Raw genomic sequence first — 20561 nt, forward strand, 5'->3', positions numbered from 1 at the left:
ATTTCGCTTCCTCGAACCTATGATAACATAACACATCTGTTAAATGTTTGGATATAGCTCGAGCAAAGTCTGACATCATAATGAGGACAAATAGAAAACATAATCTTATATCAACATCAAATTGAAATCATAATTTGTTTTCAAATCTTGGTCTCCGTAATTGATTACAGTTTGCTGTTGATTTCTAAATTATAGGAACTGATAACAAACTAATTACTTATTCCATTATCCACACCACATTAAAATCAGTTTTCAATTTGCTCAGAAATAGTTTTCAATTTGATTCCACAGTAAGATTTTTCTGTTGTATGTTTTGTTATTTTAACCATTAACGACGAAAAAACTAAATACATGTTGACCCGATTTTGTCACTCCCCGATTTTGTCTACCCCCGATTTTGTCTACCCCCGATTTTATCACGTTTTCGACCCGATTTTATCACGTCCCGATTTTGTCACGTTTTCGACCCGATTTTTTCACCCCAAAAAAAATTGTCATTCTTTTTATTTTCGTAAAGAATACCACAAACAACATTGATTTTCATGAAATAACTTTCACCGCCTGTATTTTATTATGAACGACTTCTGAGTACCTGGGAAATATTCTGCAAGCAATTTCGACAAGAAATAACGGATACCGTTCATTTCCAAGGCATACAATGATTCATAGTTGGTGAATGAATTAAAAAATTGGAAATAATTTTTTTTACAATTTTGTCACATACCCTGTTTTATTACCCCAAAATTCACCAGGGGGGTGATAAAATCGGGATATTACTGTAATCAAAATCAACGATCCCTCAACATCAAAACAAGTTAGCGATCTGATCTCAAGCTTTGCTTGGGAGTGCAGTCGGGAAAATGTTGCAATTCCTATAGTAAGAAAATAGTGCTTCAGACGTTTATTCACCAAGGTGGTTGGAAACTCCATTTTGCAATGGAAACGCGCTAACCAATGCTGCCAAACTGCAAGAAAAATGAACGTCTACATCGAACTTAACGCCGCACAGTGGGATCAATTTAAAAAAAGACGGTCATAAATGTTAGAAGTGAATAAAATGGTCTAGCAAGCCACATATTGTGATTTTTCATTGAATACCTAGATGGTTCATCTTCTCGGCATCAACGACCCGTAAGCTAAACTACAACTATCGGAGCGAGAGGTGAGGCACCAGTCGTCGCAAGCACGCTATAGTTCTCTAAGACAACGTGCTTGCACCAAGTGGTGCCCCATCAAATATCAATGGCTGGCACCGCCAATGTAGAGTTTCTATGACCATTTCCACAGGTATTACCGATCTCAACCGCCTCACCGCAGCGTCGTAGATTTAATTCCAAAAGGTAATAAGGTTCCGTATTGGACATGGATTTCTTTCTACAGGGTATCTTTTGCATACGTTCAAAAATAATTTATTCAATAAAATATCTTTATGTATAATGTATGTAACAATTGAAATAGGTGTGTAAAATAGAAAGAAAAAATATTAGGATGAATATTATTTGAAGCTTGAATACACAGCTTTGGTTTATGTCATTCAGTAGAACACATATTCAATCATTTGCTAACACCTTCTGGGTAACTTTCCAAACATTCTTCAATCAGTGCCCTTGTAAAAAAAATCACTTAATAATAACCTTAAGATTGTTGCCCGCTCGAAAGCGAATACTTTGGTTGGTACTTTGAGCTAAGTTAAACTAAATCAGCTGAAATCATTCTGTCTTTGAAATGCATTTGATTATCACGCGTCGTAGGAATCCTAACCACTCCTTGCCGTCGCTCAGTACCGGTAAACTCGTCGATTGTAAAGCTTCTGCACCGGGCGGAAATTATTCACCATTGGGCCGCTCTTGGATCTGATCTTACGGAACTCTTGAATTTCCCGCGGCGTAATCAGTAGCGGTTTGGTCGACACTATCCAGGTTACCGTCTCGAGGCAGGGTGGCGTCGTCAGACTTCCCTCGTACGAGAAGTATGGCCACTCCACATCTCCAATCAGGTCGTACAGCGGGAAAGTGTCGATGAACTGGATGGGGTATTCCGAGTCTGGTACTACAATTTCCTGCAGGAAACGTGTCCAAGTATTGAGAGGTTCATCGTTGATTTCGTACAATTCGTAGAAAAGACCCATCACCACTAAACCGTCCACCTCGGAGCGAGCGTCGTCAAAGGAGGAGTACAGAGAATTATAGAAGACTAAATGCAGCTCCATCGGGTATCGCTGGAAATCTAAAACATGTTCCGAACCGGATGAACTGTCTGATCCCCAATGGAAGTGGAACTGTTCGAAATAGTATTTAGTCTTCAGGGGACCTCCCCGGAGGTACGGCCTTTCCCCGTTTCGCCACACGTAAGTGAATTTGGCAGAATGACCATCATTCTGCAGTCTGATCGATTGTGGAAGATTGGTCTGCCCAACCAGCTGTAACGGTCTTTTATTTCTGACGTAAAGCGCGCTACTCGTGTTCAACAGAATTGGACTCTGGTACTTCCCACCGCACTGTGGTGCAATCTGATCCCAATTGGCAGGCCCATACTTGTCCTTTTCCCGATAGGAAAATTCCGCTCCTCCAGCGGCTTCATTATTTCGGGGCCTTTCCCGAACCAGCGAGAGACTTTGGCTGCGTCGAGTGGTGGTCGGCAAGTCCCGCGCATAGTCGAAATAAAAGTCCGGGTTCGCGTTAAGGCCAAACCGCGCACGGCTGGGCGATGGATTGTAGTTGACCTCTTCGCTGTCATAGTCTCCGAAGAGACCGAGCCGTCGGTCATTGTCATTGCGGTAGGATATGGCCCGTCTTGGCCGAGTCGTCGTAAATTCATTGCTCCGACTGGGGCGTTGGTGCGTGTCAAGTCCTGCGGAAGACGGAAAAAAGATAATCGCGTTAGATCTAGTTTTTATTGATTCGGACGGTTTAGAGATGAGCCAGCCGTGCGCTGAAAATCTCTTTAAAAAAAGTAAGAAAACATAAACAAAATAAGACGGTATTTTAGCATTATTGGCAAAAAAAAGCTCAAAAATTTCATCAATTTATCGGTCTAAATGTTAACAATTTTTAAACACCACCTGATTTTCCTTCAAAGTTTTGAGGAATTTTTGGTAGGTTAAACTCAATGTTTCATCAAATCCAAAGACTAGAATCAAGCAACACGCGTGAAAAGCGACCCCAGTGTATTAACTATCAACTCATACAATTTGGTTAACAATAATTTCTTGTGACAACACTGAAGAATTCCAAAAAAAAAGTATGGGGGAAATCCGGAAAAAGCTTTTGGAAATCTCGAAGGGATTCGTTGATTAGAGTTACTGAACAAATGGTAACCACATTTACTTATAACATCTAGTTGAAGATGCCGTGAATACCAGGTCCCAACGCATCATCTGTTCGTTGATTTCAAGGCGGCATACGACAGTATAGACCGCGTAGAGCTATGGAAAATTATGGACGAGAGCAGCTTCCCTAGGAAGCTTAACAGACTGATCAAAGCAACGGTGGATGGTGTGTAAAAACTGTGTGAAGATTTCGGGCGAACACTCCAGTTCGTACGAATCGCGCCGCACGCTATGTTTAAAGGCAACTATTATGCAAAGTGAATGCACCTCGGATGTTAAGCTGTTAGGTCATAGTTTTTGACCTCTAGTTTAGGGATCCGTGTTGATTGAAATATTTCATCGGTGATAATTTGACTTTTTTACCATTTAAGGGGATATTTTCAACCTAAAAATCTATTCTGATTTTTTTAAATTTTTTGAAGCAAGTTATAAAAAATCCAGGTATCACATTTTTTTCCTGACACTTCAAGAACAATTTTCATATAAAAACAATGTTCATATGATGAATGTAGCAGAAGTTATACTAAAAATACTGTTGACACCGAACATATGTTTCATTTTTCGATAGCGAATTCTTGTGTAACTGCATATCTCATACGTGTTTATTAAAAAAACAGCAACCCTGCACTACTTGTTACCATAGAAACATAATTCAACGCTAGACAGGTCAAGGAATTATATTTCACTTGTGTTCATAATCATTTTCTGAAAGGACTGGAAGACTATGACACAATTTTAGACAAAAACCCTCCTCCAGCGCTACATTAACTGGTGGGATTGGTCTACCAAATCTTCGGCCCTGTAGCAAAAAAAACCATCCAGACAAATCTGAAGTCTGGACATCAGAGGTCAACGCAACTCATTATGCTCAACTTGGTTTCACTGGGCGTACTGCCGAAGTCTTTTAGTTAAACGGGGTGTTTTGAAAGGAAAATAATACAATGGTTATTTTATTACCATTGTATTGGAGAGTCTACCACAGGTAGTTGATTGCTGTTTTAGTGTAACATTGTTGGACTTCTATTCAGACGCCATACGAGTTTTTTGTTACAGTTGGATATCAGCCGGGCTACCAATCATCGAAAAATTATTTTGAAATTCCATGTTCTTGAAAAGAGCGCAATAGAGCCTTACAAAGTATACGGAGCAAACAACGGAAGCCATCAGAAATTTCTATACTATCTACAAAATGCCAGATAACCACGAACAGTATGCAAGTATCCACGGTGGGAGCATATAACAATGGTCACATAATGCAGACGTTCATTGAGGTTCAATCAAGTTTGAAATACAGAACATACATAAATACTACTTTGCACTAGTTCGTAGTTTTAATTTTTTGTTGATTTGAAATGTTAAAGAGTGATATTACGTTCTTCCATTTAATAATACTTCTTCTTATTGGCATTACATCAACCACTCTGGACATATGCCGCCTCGGAGCTTAGTGTTCATTTAGCACTTCCATAGTTATTAACTGCGAGGTTTCTAGTTCAAGCTACCATTTTCGCATTCGTATATCATGAAGCTACGATAATACTTTATGCCCAGGGAAGGTGAGAATATTTCCTAGACAAGACCGGGAATCGAACCCAGCCACTTTTAGCATGGTATTGCAGTGTAGTAGTGCATCTTACCGCACAGCTAAGGAAGGCTACAGATCGATTCTTAATAAACCGTAAGAACATTTAAGACTGGCAGTAATTTCAATATAACTTCTACTATTTTCATCATATGAAAAATGCTTTTATATGAAAATGTTTCTTAAATCATCGGGAAAACAGTAGTGGTTGGATTTTATATAACTTGTCCCAAAAAATTTTAAAAAATCAGAAAAGGTTTTTAGGTTAAAAATATTACCTTAAATAGTAAAAAAGTCAAAATTTCACCGATGAAATATTTTAATCGATGCAGATCCTTAAACTAGAGGTCTAAAACTATGATCTAACGGCTTAACATCCGAGGTGCATACACTTTGCATAATAGTTGCCTTTAAACATAGCGTGCGCCGGGGACTAAGACAAGGTGATGGACTTTCGCGCCTGTTGTTCAACATTGCGCTAGAAGGTGTCATGCGGAGAGCCGGGTGTAACAGCCGAGATACGATTTTCAACAGATCCAGTCAATTTATTATTTGTTTCGCGGATGACATGGACATTGTCGGCCTAACATTTGCAAAGGTGGCAGAACTGTACACCCGCCTGAAACGTGAAGCAACAAAAGTTGGACTGGTGGTGAATGCGTCAAAGAAGGGAAGCAGTGTTACCATAGACGGGGATACCTTCGAGTTGGTCGAGGAATTCGTCTACCTCGGATCCTTGCTAACGGCTGATAACAATGTCAGTCGTGAAATACGAAGGCGCATCATCTGTGGAAGTCGGGCCTACTACGGGCTCCAGAAGAAACTGCGGTCAAAAAAGATTCGCCACCGCACCAAATGTGTCATGTACAAGACGCTAATAAGACCGGTTGTCCTCTACGGACCTGAAACATGGACAATGCTCGAGGAGGACTTGCAAGCACTCGGAGTATTCAAGAGACGGGTGCTTAGGACCATCTTTGGCGGTGTGCAAGAAGACGGTGTGTGGCGGCGAAGAATGAAACACGAGCTCGCCCAACTCTACGGCGAATCCAGTATCCAGAAGGTAGCTAAAGCCGGAAGGGTACGATGGGCAGGACATATTGCAAGAATGCCAGACAACCCTGCAAAGATGGAGTTTGCTTCCGAGCCGGCTGGTACGAGACGACGTGGAGCGCAGCGAGCGAGATGGGTGACCAAGTGCAAAACGACTTGGCGAGCGTGGGGGGTATTCGTGGATGGAGAGATGCGGCCTCAAACCGTGTATTGTGGCGTCAAATCGTTGATTCAGTGTTATCTGTTAAGATGTAGACTAAATAAATGAAATAAATGAATCTAGTTGAAGAAAAGTTACAGCGCGTTTGAAGGAAATCAAGGAAGACTGCCAAAAAAGTTTACATTCTCTTGGGAAATTTGCCGCGAAACAAACGAAATAATTCTTCAAAATAAAGCTGGAATTCTTAAGGAACTTTTAAATAAATTTCTTCTGATGCATTTTCAGGATATTCTAAAGGATATTAAACGTCATACTAGCTGAAAAAGAACCTTAAATTCATAAAAGCTTTAGACTAAATTACTGATCATTTTAAGAATTAAAAAAATAAGAAATAGTTTCAAAATCCCTTTTTTTAATCTTCTGGAGAATATCGCTTAAGACACTTTTTTTTACATTTTTATGAAAATTTGTTTATAGATCATTTTGAAATAAGGTCAAAAAGTCTTAAGAATGGCTTCATAGAAACAATAAATAATCGAAGAATCCATAGGTGAATTTTGGGAGAAATTAGTGAATACACGCAAAAAAGCGTCATGAACTCGTGAACTAACAAGATAACGTAGTATTTTTGGCCACGATCTTGGATTTTTGAAGTACGTCCTTCTGAATTTCTGGAGATTTTTCTTTTCAATGAAAGTTTCCATTCCTCGGGGTATTATTTTTATTAAACAACCAACCTACATCAGACAACAGTTAGAACTTCGAACGCTGAGTGTATCGAAAGCCGCATCCCTTCTAGAAGCTTTACGGGCACCTCGGGGATTCTGACCGGGATTATAAGTCCCAACAGATCCTGCGTGTCAGGCACCCCGGATCATAATGTCAGCCAAGCACACCAGTCCCACTTACTTTATATCTGGGTGTGGATGTCATTCAAGGTTGGCCGTATAATCCGTAAATCCTGCCAACAGCAGCGCCCCTCCGTATAAATACTTCTGGGGACATAATCCTAATTCCTGATTATGGATCGACTGTACGTTTTAATTTAATTCAATAAATTAAATCCTGATTCCTGAATCGGTTTCTAGACCAACAAAATTCAACATTTCACTTTTCACACCTCATTTTTCATTTTACAAATGCCAAATATCCTGTTCGGCCAAATGATATGTTCGGTCAAATGACCTATTCAGACAAATGTCCTATTCGGCCAAATATCCTGCTCTACCAAATGTCCTATTCGTCCAAATGACCTATTCTGCCAAATGAACTATTCAGCAAAATGTCCTATTCGGCCAAATGACCCTTTCGGTCAAATGACCTACTAGGCCAAATGACCTACTCAGCCAAATGACCTACTCGGCCAAATGACCTACTCAGCCAAATGACCTACTCGGCCAAATGACCTATTCGGCCAAATCCAGACCAACATTTGAAAAGGACGTAACAGCCTAAAATTATTCCTTCTGATTCTTAGTCTGCATACTTAGCTATATGTATATGTGGACGAAGAATTACAGGGAAGGCTAAAGGCCAAATGACCTATTCAGTGATGACTTTTGGCCTATTGGTCTGTTTGGCCAAATGGTATATTCGGCCAAACAACTTCCCAAGTAACACATAAAAACATGTTTTAAAATTCGAGCCTAAAAAAATGTCACATAACAGTGGTACAAGTGTTACACAAAAACATATTATTTTAAATCATACATTTACTTTGGTTTTGCAATATTATGGTAATTACAGGCTACGGAAACATATAATTTACTTCAACATAACAAGTTTGTTCATATGATGATGGTGACTCAATGATGTTTTGTTAAAACCACAATACGACTTATCTAAATTTGACAAATGAAAAATCTGAATCCACACTGAATCTTATGTTTGCATTATTCTTCTCTCAGCTCGCGATTTCATATCCAAAAATGTGTTCAATTTAAAGTCTTATGTAGATCAAATCCATGAAAAACGGCATGCTGCAGGTAAGCAAACATAATTATAACGTTTGGTGGGTGCTCCTATCCAGGAATCGAAAAATAATACAATGTGAAATCTTGAGGTGGAGGCGAAAAATATCCATATATTTAATGCGTTGATATTGTTTTAGATATGTTTTTAGAACACGTTTACAAATCTAAGCAATGGAAGTTTAAATGTCGATTCCACACGGAATCTGTTTTTCTCTTCGCGACTTCTAAATCTCGGGTTTTTGAGTTTCGATGGCTCTTATGTTTCAGAGAGAGGCATGCTGCAGGTAAGCAAACCAGGGACAGAAAAAGTCAGTTCAACTACACTCAAACAGCTGACATTCAACACGCAATCAAGTTGCTAGTCCTTCCCGAATTTGAATGTGCGAATGAATAGGACGGCATGTGCACGAACAGCAGCAAGCGTCGACTCTCGGTGTCAGCGTTGTTTTGTGCGGTGTCAAAATGAATCTTCAGCTTGGCACATTGATATTCAATTTGAAATCTCAAAATATGAATATTTTTTTTGTGTCTTTATTAAGGTGAAGGTGGGTTGAGTACCAAAACAAAGCTTTGATAGTATCGGTACAATAAAAACTTTCATATTCTGTAGTAGTATTGGTTTCGTATTTAAAAAAAAAACAAAGAATATTAGTAGGGTGGTTCAAAAAACGACCCAGCACCACCATGCTCACTCGATTCCGTCCCATGCTCCGAGTGTCCTCAAAAAACCGATTTGAACAAAAACTGGTTGAGCGCAAGCCGGTTCAAGTTTGTATGAAAACTAGAATGGGAAACTAAACCTTTTATTACACTGGCTACGGCGCTTTCCCTCCAAACGCTGGCGAAAAGAGAACCCACATAGCTGAAAGCAACATTCCAGAGACTTCAGTGAACGAAAACCGCACCGCAGGAAAGATCCATTGATTACGTAACGCAAATATAGCATTTTATACTCCACTCACCCTTATGTCACACTTTTTGTATGAAGTATCTGCCCCTGGTACGATAGTGTAGACTAGACTAGACTAGAAGTATCTGCCCCTGGTGCGATAGATATCACAGACAAATTCTGGGTATTTTGTTGAATTGCACGTTTCACTGATGCCTTCTGAGAAGCCTAATTATCATGCGAAAGAATTGCAACCTCGATTATTTAAAATCGACTCCCAACTGTTGGAACGACCATTCAATATGGATTGCCTATGGAGATGAAGCTCTTAAATATTTCATCCCGTCATACACTGAGGCAACTGGACGTATGATTTCCAATAAAACGCCTTATGAAAATTTGCCACAAGGAATCGGTATGAATTTCAATATGTTGCCTTATGAATGAAGATTTACATTTAAAAAAAAGTAAAGTGCGGCAGACTGGGTTCGAACCAAGGACGTCGGGATCGGTAGGCCGGTATGTAGACCACACGCCCATCGACGCTTGAAGACTTGGGACGGTAACTGCGTATAAAAAGCACTGTTGGTGTAATATTCAGTCGAAGCTTCATAAGGCGCCAGTTATTAATTTCACTAGTCCAGTTCGCTGAGTGTATGGTCTCCCCCCTCGCCATCGCCCAATGACGTAGTGCCAGAATCAGAATAATATTAAATTCAACCTCTCCATATCAACTGTCATACAAACCTGAAACAACCTGCACACGGTAAGCCCAATCCAGCCCAAACCATTGGATGACACCCAAATTATAAAGCATACTCAACTGAGCGTGGCGAAGCAAAATTATTTTTGGAGCCACCCTACTTATTAGTTTGCTGCTGCCGGTGCCGGTGCACCGCGGTGTTTACATTCGCTCCGCGATCAGTTTTTAGCAGTTTATACTAAGTTTTCGGTTCAAATAAGTGACTGATTTCAAAAAGTGGTGTTTAATTTGCATTCTATCAACATTTCGGGCTGCTCATGTGCGGAGCAGTGAGTAAAAACTTGATTTTTCCAATGCCCTTTGAGAAGAAGTGAAGTGCAGTGATGAACCCAACAAATCACGAACGGCTATTAAATTGGCACGAAACTGCTGATTTATGCTACAATTCGGGCCGGAATACATAGGATTCATTGAAGAAACATGTTCATTATCACGGGAAGTAAGGAAATATGCTGTGAACAGGTTAGTAATTTGAATATTAAACTTTTGTTCGATGCTGTTCGATGCATTCGAATGTTGGTGGGAGAGGAGTGCGGGAGGTGTGGAGTTGGCCCGTGGAAGGTCCGGTGCCATATTGGCTGCCATCGTGGTACTCTTCCAACTATGTCCTTAAGGAGACTTTCAGCCCAAAATATGAATATCATTTCATACTGCGGTGCATGGATTCAACATTTTGAAGTCAGATTCCCAAAATATATGCATTTGTTTAGTATATAAACTAAAATAATCATCATTTATCGGTGCAAATTAACCACAATTCAAAATATTCATTTCAGCCCCGGTAGATATTCATTTTTTGCGCTCGATTATCAATTGGCTATTGAAGATCGGGCGGTAAATTTGGTATGGAAGTTTGACAGCATGCTGCGAGATGTTCGTGCCTGCATCGCCGAGCGTCTGATTAAAACAAACACGAATCTATGACGAAGCTTCCTACTGAGCATCGATGCAACTGATAGTAAAACGAAGATTTCCGTCCTCGAAGCAAACATTATTTTTCAAAAATGTGAGCTAAATTATGTACGGATTTAATATTTGCGGCGGGTAAAATGGCCCGATGGAACCTTTCTAAAACTGCACACTGACATCGATTACCTCCGTGTTCAGACCTGTGTTAATAGCAGTGTAAACATTTTGTACCCGCTGTCATTGTCAGTCACAGTATGGAAACTATTAGTGCCCGATATATTCAAGATATTGTCAGGCAATAAGATAAGGGAAGATCCATAAAGTACGTCACGCAGAAATTGACGATTTTCAACCCCCCCTCCCCCCTTCGTCACACTTTTTGTATTAAAACTCCAAATTTTTTGTATGAGTCGTCACGCTGCTCGGCACCCACCCTCCCCCCTAGGAGCGTGACGTACTTTGTGGATGGCCCCTAAGCATACGCATGCCATTAAACGGGTCCGCGACGTTAGGCATAAGTACGTTAGGCATAAGGACGTTAGGCATAAGTACGTTAGGTATAATGGACGTTAGGCATAACGGACGATAGGCATAATGTACGTTAGGCATAATGGACGTCATGGGCTGTTCTTTGGGTCATTTTATGCCTAACGTCCATTATGCATAACGCACATTATGCCTATCGTCCATTATGCCTAACGTCCTTTATGCCTAACGTACTTATGCCTAGCGTCTTTATGCCTAACGTACTTATGCCTAACGGGGTATACCCCCATTAAACTGATCAAGACCGCTGAAAAAAAAAGGTCAACCGTGTTGAATATCATTCGTCTTTAACTCAATAGTTAAAATTTGGCTAAAATTATCAAAAAAAAATTAATTTTCTGATTGGCGCGTAAATTGTATGTAGGTAAAATATTGTCTTAAGACCATCATCTTCGAACCGCTTTAAAACGCATCACTCCATCTATACTCCCGGCCATAAGATTGGGTTCGTCGTTTTAAAAATATGACAAAGTGTTTAACACATATTTCTTCAGTCTTATGTCCGATTTATGTTCTTCATGGCTCATTCGAAATATAATGAGTAGATATTGAGCTTGAGATGCTTGACAGAACACAATTTTATTGGAAAGCAACACTTTTTGTCCAAAATTATCATAACTTCTTAAACAGGTCTGGATTCTTTGAAAATGAGCCGACAAAATTATAAAGCAAGTGTGGAAACAGGACCCAAATTCATGCTCTTTTTATACCATTTTTCAAAATATAGCGAAAAAATCTTGATTTGTTTATATTTACTGAAATAGTGAGAAACATGAATGACTCACATCGGCCAAAAATTCACCACTTGGAATTAGAAAATGAATTCGTTCATAACTTATATAAAAATTGTATAGCAGCAAAAATTATAGAATTTTTCATATACCTATTTGGAGGAATATTTCGTTATATAGTGAAATATTCAATATAATTGGCTAAACTAACTACACATTTTATATCTAGACAGTGAGTTAATCTGATTGGCTTTCGTATGCTTCCATGAGAGTTCAAATCGTACTAAAAATGAACGAGGTATAGTGGCAATACTATTTTTGGAGGTTGAACTCAATCTTATGACTGACACACCATTACTATGGATGAACCCAAACTTTTGGCCGAGGCAAATCATAGCCGACGACGTACATGATCGCTGGCAACCAACGCGAGTTCATTAGTGGTGGTGGTCGTGAAATGGTGCTGGATAGTGAAAAATTTGAAATGGTAGAAAAATTTGTATATCTTGGAACATTAGTGACGTGCGATAATGATGTTACCCGCAAAGTGAAAACGCGTATTGCAACTGCAAATAAGGTTTATTACGGACTTCGTAACCAGCTCAAGTCCCGTAGTCTGCAAAAGAAGAGAAAATTCGCACTGTATACTACTCTGATTCTTCCGATGGCTTTATACGGCCATGATATAGGACGTTAAAGAAGGCTGATCGGAGAGCTTTTGGAGTGTTTGTGCATAAGGTGCTGCGGATGATACTCGGCGGTAAACAAGAGAACGGTATCTGATGGCGTCGCATGAATCACGAGCTATTTCAGGTGTAGGGGAAGAAGGGGCAATATGCCCTAGCTAAGCATAGACTGCTTTTATGCCTTAGCTATAACGTTTTTCATAGATGGTTCTACATCACGCAACAGTTAAAAAATATAGCTAGCTGATGCCATATTAAAATTAGAAAAAAATTCAATCATATTGATAATACTCACATTTCAAAAAAGTGGTGATATTTCGTTGCCGGAAAACTCATGAGGCAAAATGCCTTTTATCCGGCAGCTCTTAGGGAACAACGTACCACGCGTCGGCACATCAGCATTCTGGTATGGACAGTGCGTAGAGACGCGAGTACATTGTAGAATAGTTCCACTAGGGCATTTTGCCTCGCTTCATCAAAATGTGGAAAATTTCAGTTTTTCCTACATTCCTATCTATTATTTTGACACTTTTTTCGCTTAACTTACATAATTTCACATCTAGTTTTATTAAGGCTATCTCAAACATGGTAAATATAAGTGAATACCCGAAAGTCGTTTTGCTCCGAGGGGGGGGGGGGGGCGTTTTGGGGCTTCTTCCCCTATAAAGGGCTGGATATTGTGAAGCTTATACAACACGGCAGACTACGGTGGGCTGGACACGTTGTTCATATGCAGGAAGAGCGTTAAGCGAAGACAATATTTAGAAGTAAACCCTGGAGATGCCGTAGGCTTCGTAGAAGGCTGCGTAAACGATGGCTTTTTGCAGTTGAAGAAAACGTTCAGGGCGACTTGAAGCGATTGTTTTTTTTATAATTTATTTCTGTGAATTTTGAAATTACTTCAGCTCTTCACTTGTCATGATATTGCCAATGCTAAGGGACCAACTGGCAAGGGTGAGCACTGAAATCAGCGACCCTCAAGTCCAACCTAAGGACCATCCGCAAGCAGAGAATACAATACATAATAATTACCAAATAAAATTATAATTATACCCTTTAAAAAACGGTAAAAATTTGATTGGTTCATAAAATTAAGCTCATCGACAAAAACGGACATCAATCACGGTCTTTCGCGGTGGGAGTTTCCATCGATAAACTTTGGTCAGGTGGTCAACTGTGGCTGTACGGATGTCCAAGAATCCAATTGTTGAGTCGCGCTGTTTTCCGGAGTTTAATCGCTGCAGCCAGATAGGAAACCCAACCTTAGCGCATAATATCGATACATTAAACTAACCGAAGAAGGGAAAAAATTTCAGAGCGAAGGACTTTCGCAAGAAATATTCGGAGTGGAGGATTTCCGCAATAAACTGATTTAAGTTAAACGATGACAAAATTCAGAACGCATTTAAAAACAAAAAAAAAACTTCGAAGAAAGCGTGGCTCAATATGAGAGCGACAGCTTTCGTATTCCTGCTACACAGGACTTGGTAGGTTAGTATCAAGATGAGGATACGATGTGAGCGAAATTGGGGAGGAAACGCAACCATGGGGACTGTGGGGAGCGTCGGGACCACAGCCCTGGGAAGACCAGGGAGACTCACACACCTCCTTTGATGGGAATTATTTCCGGGTTGAGGTGCACGGAAAGTCCAAGCTGGATCTAGTGGTACAGTCCTCCAAATTTTCAAGGAAGCTGATGAGGACAGATAGGCTAGTGGTATCGTCAGCTAGGAAATTCCTTATGTTTTTCGGTATTCCGTAGCTGGAGCGAGGAACGTCAAACTTTGGACATCGGCAGATCACATGTTCCATGTCACAAACAGTACGAAAGGGCCTTCCGCCGAAATTATGTGAGAATCGAGTGTGGCCGGTGCGGAGGCGGGAGATTACTTGCTGGTCCTTGAGACTGGGTATGTCGTTCCAGGGTGCCGTGGATCCCTTGACCTTCCGCAATTGCGTGGTTCTGGAAGCAGCCCATTGGTTTTCCCAATCCTGGCTGACGATCTTTTTGATCCAGGCTTTAACGTCAGCCGAGGGAACCGATGTTGTGAAACGCCGGCCTTGGTGGCCGGCTCCAGCCAGAATGTCCGCAGTGACGTTGCCTGGCACCCCACAGTGCCCGGGAATCCAGGCGAAGGTTGTCGATTGTTGTTCACTAGCGAGGATGGCCTGTATCCATGGATGTTTCGGGTGGTCACTTTGTAGCGCAGCGATGGCACTAGGGGAATTAGTCAGAACTAGGACTGGTTTGCCGGAGGCAGTAGTAGCGGCAATCAACAGAGCTGTGGTTTCCACCAAGAAAACGCTGCATAGTGCAGGAAGGATGTCCGAGATCGTTAGGTTGCCTCCAGTAACGTCTAAACCGACCCCTTCTCTCAGAAGGGAACCGTCAGTGTATCGATGCTCATGGTCCCTAAACTCAGTGTTTAGCAACCCGGCGACCGATCTTCGAAGAGCTTCTGTGTTGTCCCCTATTTTAAAGCGCCTCGTAATGAAGCTGTTTATGTTGGCTGTGGATGAGTGCCAGATCCTCACTCCGTGCCAGTGGACCCTAGCCACCGGGGGAGATTGACGTCGGCCATCGTGTGCATGATCCGATCCCCTTGAACAAAAAGAGGGTTTCCGGATGTGACGGAAACGGCGGTTTTTAGGCAAATAGTCACTTGCACATGATGGCGAAATGGGAGGACACCTGCTTCGGCCCAAGAAGCCTCAGCGGTTGTGGAAGGAAGAACTCCGGAAGCTATGCGGATGTATTGGTTGAAGACTGGGGAGGTTATGTTAACAAGCTCACAACGTGCTACCCAAGTCAGTTCCAGTCCGTACAGAAGACAGCTGTCAATCAGCGCTTGGTCGATACCTGGGAGGGAGAAACAGATACGAAAAATGTGTGTGTCAAGCCGAGCCGAAATCTAGCTATCAGTGTGAGCCGAAAACGAAACTCTCGGCAAGCAAATTTTTTAAGGCAATATGACAACAATAACACGCAAAAATGAATTTAGTCTTTTCAGGTGGCGCCTACGTTGATTGCTCTTTCTTGTTGAAAATTTACTTGTTGCATGACGACAGTATATAATTAATTTGATGTGTAGTATCGAGAGCTCCCTCCCAGGTCGATACGATACCAAGTGGCCCTGTTGTTCGTCCTATGCGGTCTTGAAAAAGTTTTTTTTACATGATTGATCCTTGTTTTGCAGCCAACTTTATCAGCTTGGAAATGAGGGACGCAGGTCAGTCCCCGGTCGATGGAGACTCCGAGGACCTTGACGAGGAAGCGATTGGCCCAGGATCGAGTCCAGTGGAGAAGGATACTCCATTCGGCGTAGGTTCTGCGAAGAGCTGTAGCCCATCAAGTATCAAGTAAGTACTAGAACACCGTGTATCCAGTCGTGATGTGCCTATCTAAGCAATTTTTGCGCAGACAGCATGGGGCAGTTTTGAGCATCTCGGCAGACTTGCGATAGACCCCGGGAGCCCTGTTGGATTTCATGCTTCGGATGGCTGATTTAATCTCCTACAATGATGGAGCTTCGGAGTTGACGCGAGTAGTGTGTCGAACCCTTGGCGACTCACACCACGACGAGGTGTCGTCGGCCAGGGACTCGATCCACGTTTGCTTGTCCCGTATGCGGTGACTTCTATCGCGGCCTTCGCTCCTCTACGCTCCTCAGTCTTCCGCCACGATGCATCTGTGATCCACACTCTCTGCTGAGTGCGCAGCTAACCCATATCGTTGCCACTTGTCTCAATAGAGGCATTATTGATGGTAATCCCCTGCTCTACTACACTGCCACCTTCCGGAACATCCGCCTTCGCCTTCATATTCAAATCAATAAATACCTGCCGATTTTTAGCTATAATGCTCTCAACAGTTAAGACAACACTGATTCGAGCCAACAAGGAATAAGACAAATATCACAGCTGGATTTACACAAACGTGTTTTTTGATGAAACTTATGAACGAAATTCAATGAATTCTGGAGGAATTTCTTTTGAATGTCATTAAGAAACTAATTAATAAACATTATGAGGTATTGTGTGGGAAATCCTGAGACACAACAAGGAACTTACAAATAGATTATTGAACCAATATGCTGAATAATAGCATACTAAACCGTTTTCAAAAATTGAGATGAATTCCTGTAAGACCAATTTAAATAAATGGTAAACTAATTCTAGAACTAAATATAGAAGAAAAAATCATTGAATAAATTTCTGATTAGCTTTTGTAGTAATATCTAGAATAACTTTCAAGTGAATCTATTATAGTAATACCTGGGTAATTCAGAAATATTATACAGCTATTCTATTGAGGTTTCTAAATCTTGTTACCTTCCAGATGATTTGTTTCTTATGTGCGATATCTATCTATCTATCTATCTATCTATGCATCTATATAGAGCAAGGTCGGCTGGGTTCAACTAGTGTTAAATAAATTTGAATGTCAATCAGACAAACAATTCTGAAGCTTGCAGAGTTTTTCGAAAATTTCCATATTATTAAATAACGTATTAAATAACAAATCAGCAATACTCACTTTGACAGGACATCCATGGCAGGAACACCAGCGTATTCAGCAGAAGCAATTGTTGTTGCAGTTTGGCAATCTTCATTTCTAGAAAATCAAACATAATTACAAAAACAGAAGTCCGTTAATTATCACGTGTCGTAAAAAGTGCACAGCAATTATTAGCTCTATGGCTCTGTCCACTTGGAAAACACTCGATTCACTTCACACAAATTCCAATTTTCCCACCCAGACAGCGGACAGCTGTTCACACCGACGATACCTCCTAGTCAACAAGACAAACTGAACAAATCCTCAGAACTTCCGCTACCATCGACCGCCAATCAACGATAAACGATTACATCGTTCATCATGCTTATTAACTTGGCAAAAAATTAGCAAACATACCGTCTGGGTTGTACGATATGTAAAATGTAAGGCATCATCTCACATTACAAATTCAATTTGCCTATTCTACAATGCAGAAAAACGCCGGCAAACGTCTGTCGGTCGCATTGAAACATCATAACAGCAATGATCAACGATGGTCAAACGGTATGCGCTGTGGAGGCGTGTTGCTGTACATTTTCACGGTACATCGATCAAGTTCGAGGAGCCCGGAGTGGTTTTCCGATAAGGTACCTAATGTATGTACCTAACCAAAACCAGCCATAGCACGAAGGTAAGTGGCGAGTTCGTATGATTTAGCATTCACTAAGTATGTGATGGCCCTACGAAGAATGGCAAGTTCACGGCCCTGTTAGAATAGAACTATAATCACAGAGAACTGACATCTAAGCAAAAGCTGTATCTGACTTTAGTAGAATCACACGCGTTGCAATTTTAGTTAAAATACAAATTGAGCCAAATGCACTTCTTTAGCTTTACTATTCTAATATGCAATGAATTCATCAATTTATTTGTATTTCAGCGATGATTGTTCCACAAGCATGTCACAGAATAATTCCTTACACACTATTCACACCGGAGTTATATGTCTGTTGCCTGTGATCGGGTTTAGGTTCTTGGTAGACTTTGGCTATCGCGCATATCGCATTCCATACCGTTCGAGGGTTCGCAATTTTCCGCGCAACTTGTATTCGGAACTGGACTTGAAACAACTTTTTCCTTAATCACATATGGCACCAACTACTAACCAGTCACGATCGGGATTTAATAGGGCCTTTGGGATCCAGTCTGTTCGTATGTAGTTAACGTTATCACCACGCTAGAAACTTTGGATAGAATAAATAACTGACTAGGTTTGTATTAGATCAGCTCTGCCAATGAACGGTTGAACGGTGGCAAAGTCAAGGTCACCACTACTGAGCTGCAAATGTAAACTGGAGTACTCACTGAGGTCATAATACATAAAGAGCAAACCGTAGGTAGATGCGATGTGTGTCCCTTCCCAAATGATGGTAGAAAAGTAACGAACTCGAACAGGCCATTATTGTTGAAGACCAGTGTTTCTAAAACTTTGTGCATCGTGAGCTATGTTGTATCCCTGTAGGCTCGGTCTTTCTGCGCTCAATTTTCAAGATAAGACATAATAAGAATACTAACAGTTCGAAGAGTAAACTGTTTCAATGACTGTATGCTGCGAATTTCGAATAGGAATAAATATTCAGATAGATACGAATGTTTCTTTGATTAGTTTTCCACTCGATGTATTCGATGGTTTGAGAAACGCTGGTTATAGACGATTAATTACCTAGCGATGGAGATTGAAGCGTGAGAGAGTCAACACCATGGCTGACTGATCCGCGACAAACTGGAGTGAACAGAGATTGGAAATGCTGTGCTAATTATATTGCATCATTATAGCAAATTTTTTATCGGTGATGTGCTCAGATCAGACTTAAGTGATATACGATCATAAATTTTGGATGCCATTCGAATTGCTTCAATTTTTTCGACATCGCTGCTCATGGAATCACTTCAACATTAAGAATATCAAGGTCAGAAAAAGTACAATTGGATGATTCAGCGCTATGAAGCACTATAAGAAGTCTTATTTTACTTTCAATAAATGTATCGCCAAAGCACTGCTGAAATAGATGGTTAATTTTGTAACTAATTGCAATAAAATTACCTTTTCAGCAGGAGTTGCGCGAGTTTTGCAACAAGCTGCAAACATTATTTTAGCAAAGAAAAGAAGGGTTTCAATGCGATAATTTAGGACCAAAATATTTCCGTCTGATTTAGGGGAGATTAATATGCGCCCCTAAGCTAATCTCTTAATTCAATGGTGATTTCATCTGAAATAGTGTAATTTCGAAGTGTTCATCAATATTCTAGCATATCAGTCATTATATGGTCCAACCATTTTCAAGAAAAATCAACAATATTACAAGAAAACGATTTTATTCCAAAATACTGCATTTTCATTTAAAATGGACGACGTTGGGCAATATACGTTACCCAAAAATTATAATCAAAATATTCCAATATTTTTCACTGAAATAGTCACACTATTTTGCAAAAGATAAGTGTCAGTCTTATACTTTAAGGTAGTCAATACTTTAGATTAATAAAAAAGAGGAGAAAATATTTTTTGTATGTGAAGAAAAAGCATTGTTGACGTATATATAACACCGAAATGGCATCGGAAAAAGCCAAAAACACATTTTATATAAAAAAATTTAAACACAGAGTTTTTGACAAAGTTTTTTTGCGTAACGGCTTACAAATGTTTTTTGGCTTCAGCCGCTCACGATTTTGAGATAAAATTTGGGTTGATAACCAAGAAAACGTGGTGGCGCATTTTACCCAACCGGTGCATTTCATACGTATCTCCCCTACATTAAGTAACCAGACGTTTCGCTTTTCGCAGGACAGTTTCGCGTTTTCGCATTTTGTCTCGCGCTGAAAAGTGTCCCGCGAAAGAAAGATGAAGGAAAAAAGGAAGAATGAACAGGAAAAATAAAGGAGGAATAAATAATGAAGAAAGAAAAAAGAATAAGGCAAAAAGAAAAAGGAAATAAGGGAGAAAGAAGAGGAAAAAATATCAAAGAAGATGGAAGAAAGAAGAAGAGTTAAAAAGATTGAAGAAGAAAAAGGAGACGAAAGGAGGAATAAGGAATAAGTAAGAAGTAATAAGAATGAAAAAGAGGAAGGGAGAAGGATATAGGAAGAATGGAGAAGGAAGAAGGAATAAGGAGAAAGGAATAAAAAAGGAGGAAGAATTAATTAGCAACAAGGAACAAGAAAGAAGGAAACGAAAGAATTTAAAAATAAGAAGGAAGAAGGAAGGAGAAAGAAAAAAAGAAAGAAAATTGAAGAAGGAAACCTTCTGTCTTTGCACAAAAAAACTTACGTTGTCTGTGCTCTGGGGTCATATTGACCCCAATTTGAATTTGCCAAAACTTTTTTATTGTTCGAACAATTTTGGATTTTTCGGGCTGTTTCGAAAGATAATTTAATCATCTTTC

General features: G+C 40.3%; 1 protein-coding gene across 6 annotated transcripts in view; it reads right to left on the reverse strand.

The window, feature by feature from the left end:
* Nucleotides 1-1428: 1428 nt before the first annotated feature.
* The window catches only part of LOC134218565 (carbonic anhydrase 2-like), a 37958-nt gene continuing 18825 nt past the window's right edge, over nucleotides 1429-20561 (reverse strand). The window contains exons 1-3 of one of the 6 annotated variants that reach the window (XM_062697721.1): nucleotides 18484-18550; nucleotides 17158-17235; nucleotides 1429-2850 (exon numbers count right to left, since the gene is read on the reverse strand). In XM_062697721.1, coding sequence (XP_062553705.1) covers nucleotides 1778-2850; nucleotides 17158-17235; nucleotides 18484-18499 — 1167 coding nt within the window. In that variant the 5' untranslated portion in view covers nucleotides 18500-18550 and the 3' untranslated portion in view covers nucleotides 1429-1777. The other 5 variants (XM_062697738.1, XM_062697741.1, XM_062697797.1 and 2 more) reach the window with 5 other exon arrangements.

Source organism: Armigeres subalbatus, chromosome 1 (genome assembly GCF_024139115.2).
Source record: "Armigeres subalbatus isolate Guangzhou_Male chromosome 1, GZ_Asu_2, whole genome shotgun sequence".
Taxonomy (NCBI): Eukaryota; Metazoa; Arthropoda; class Insecta; order Diptera; family Culicidae; genus Armigeres; species Armigeres subalbatus.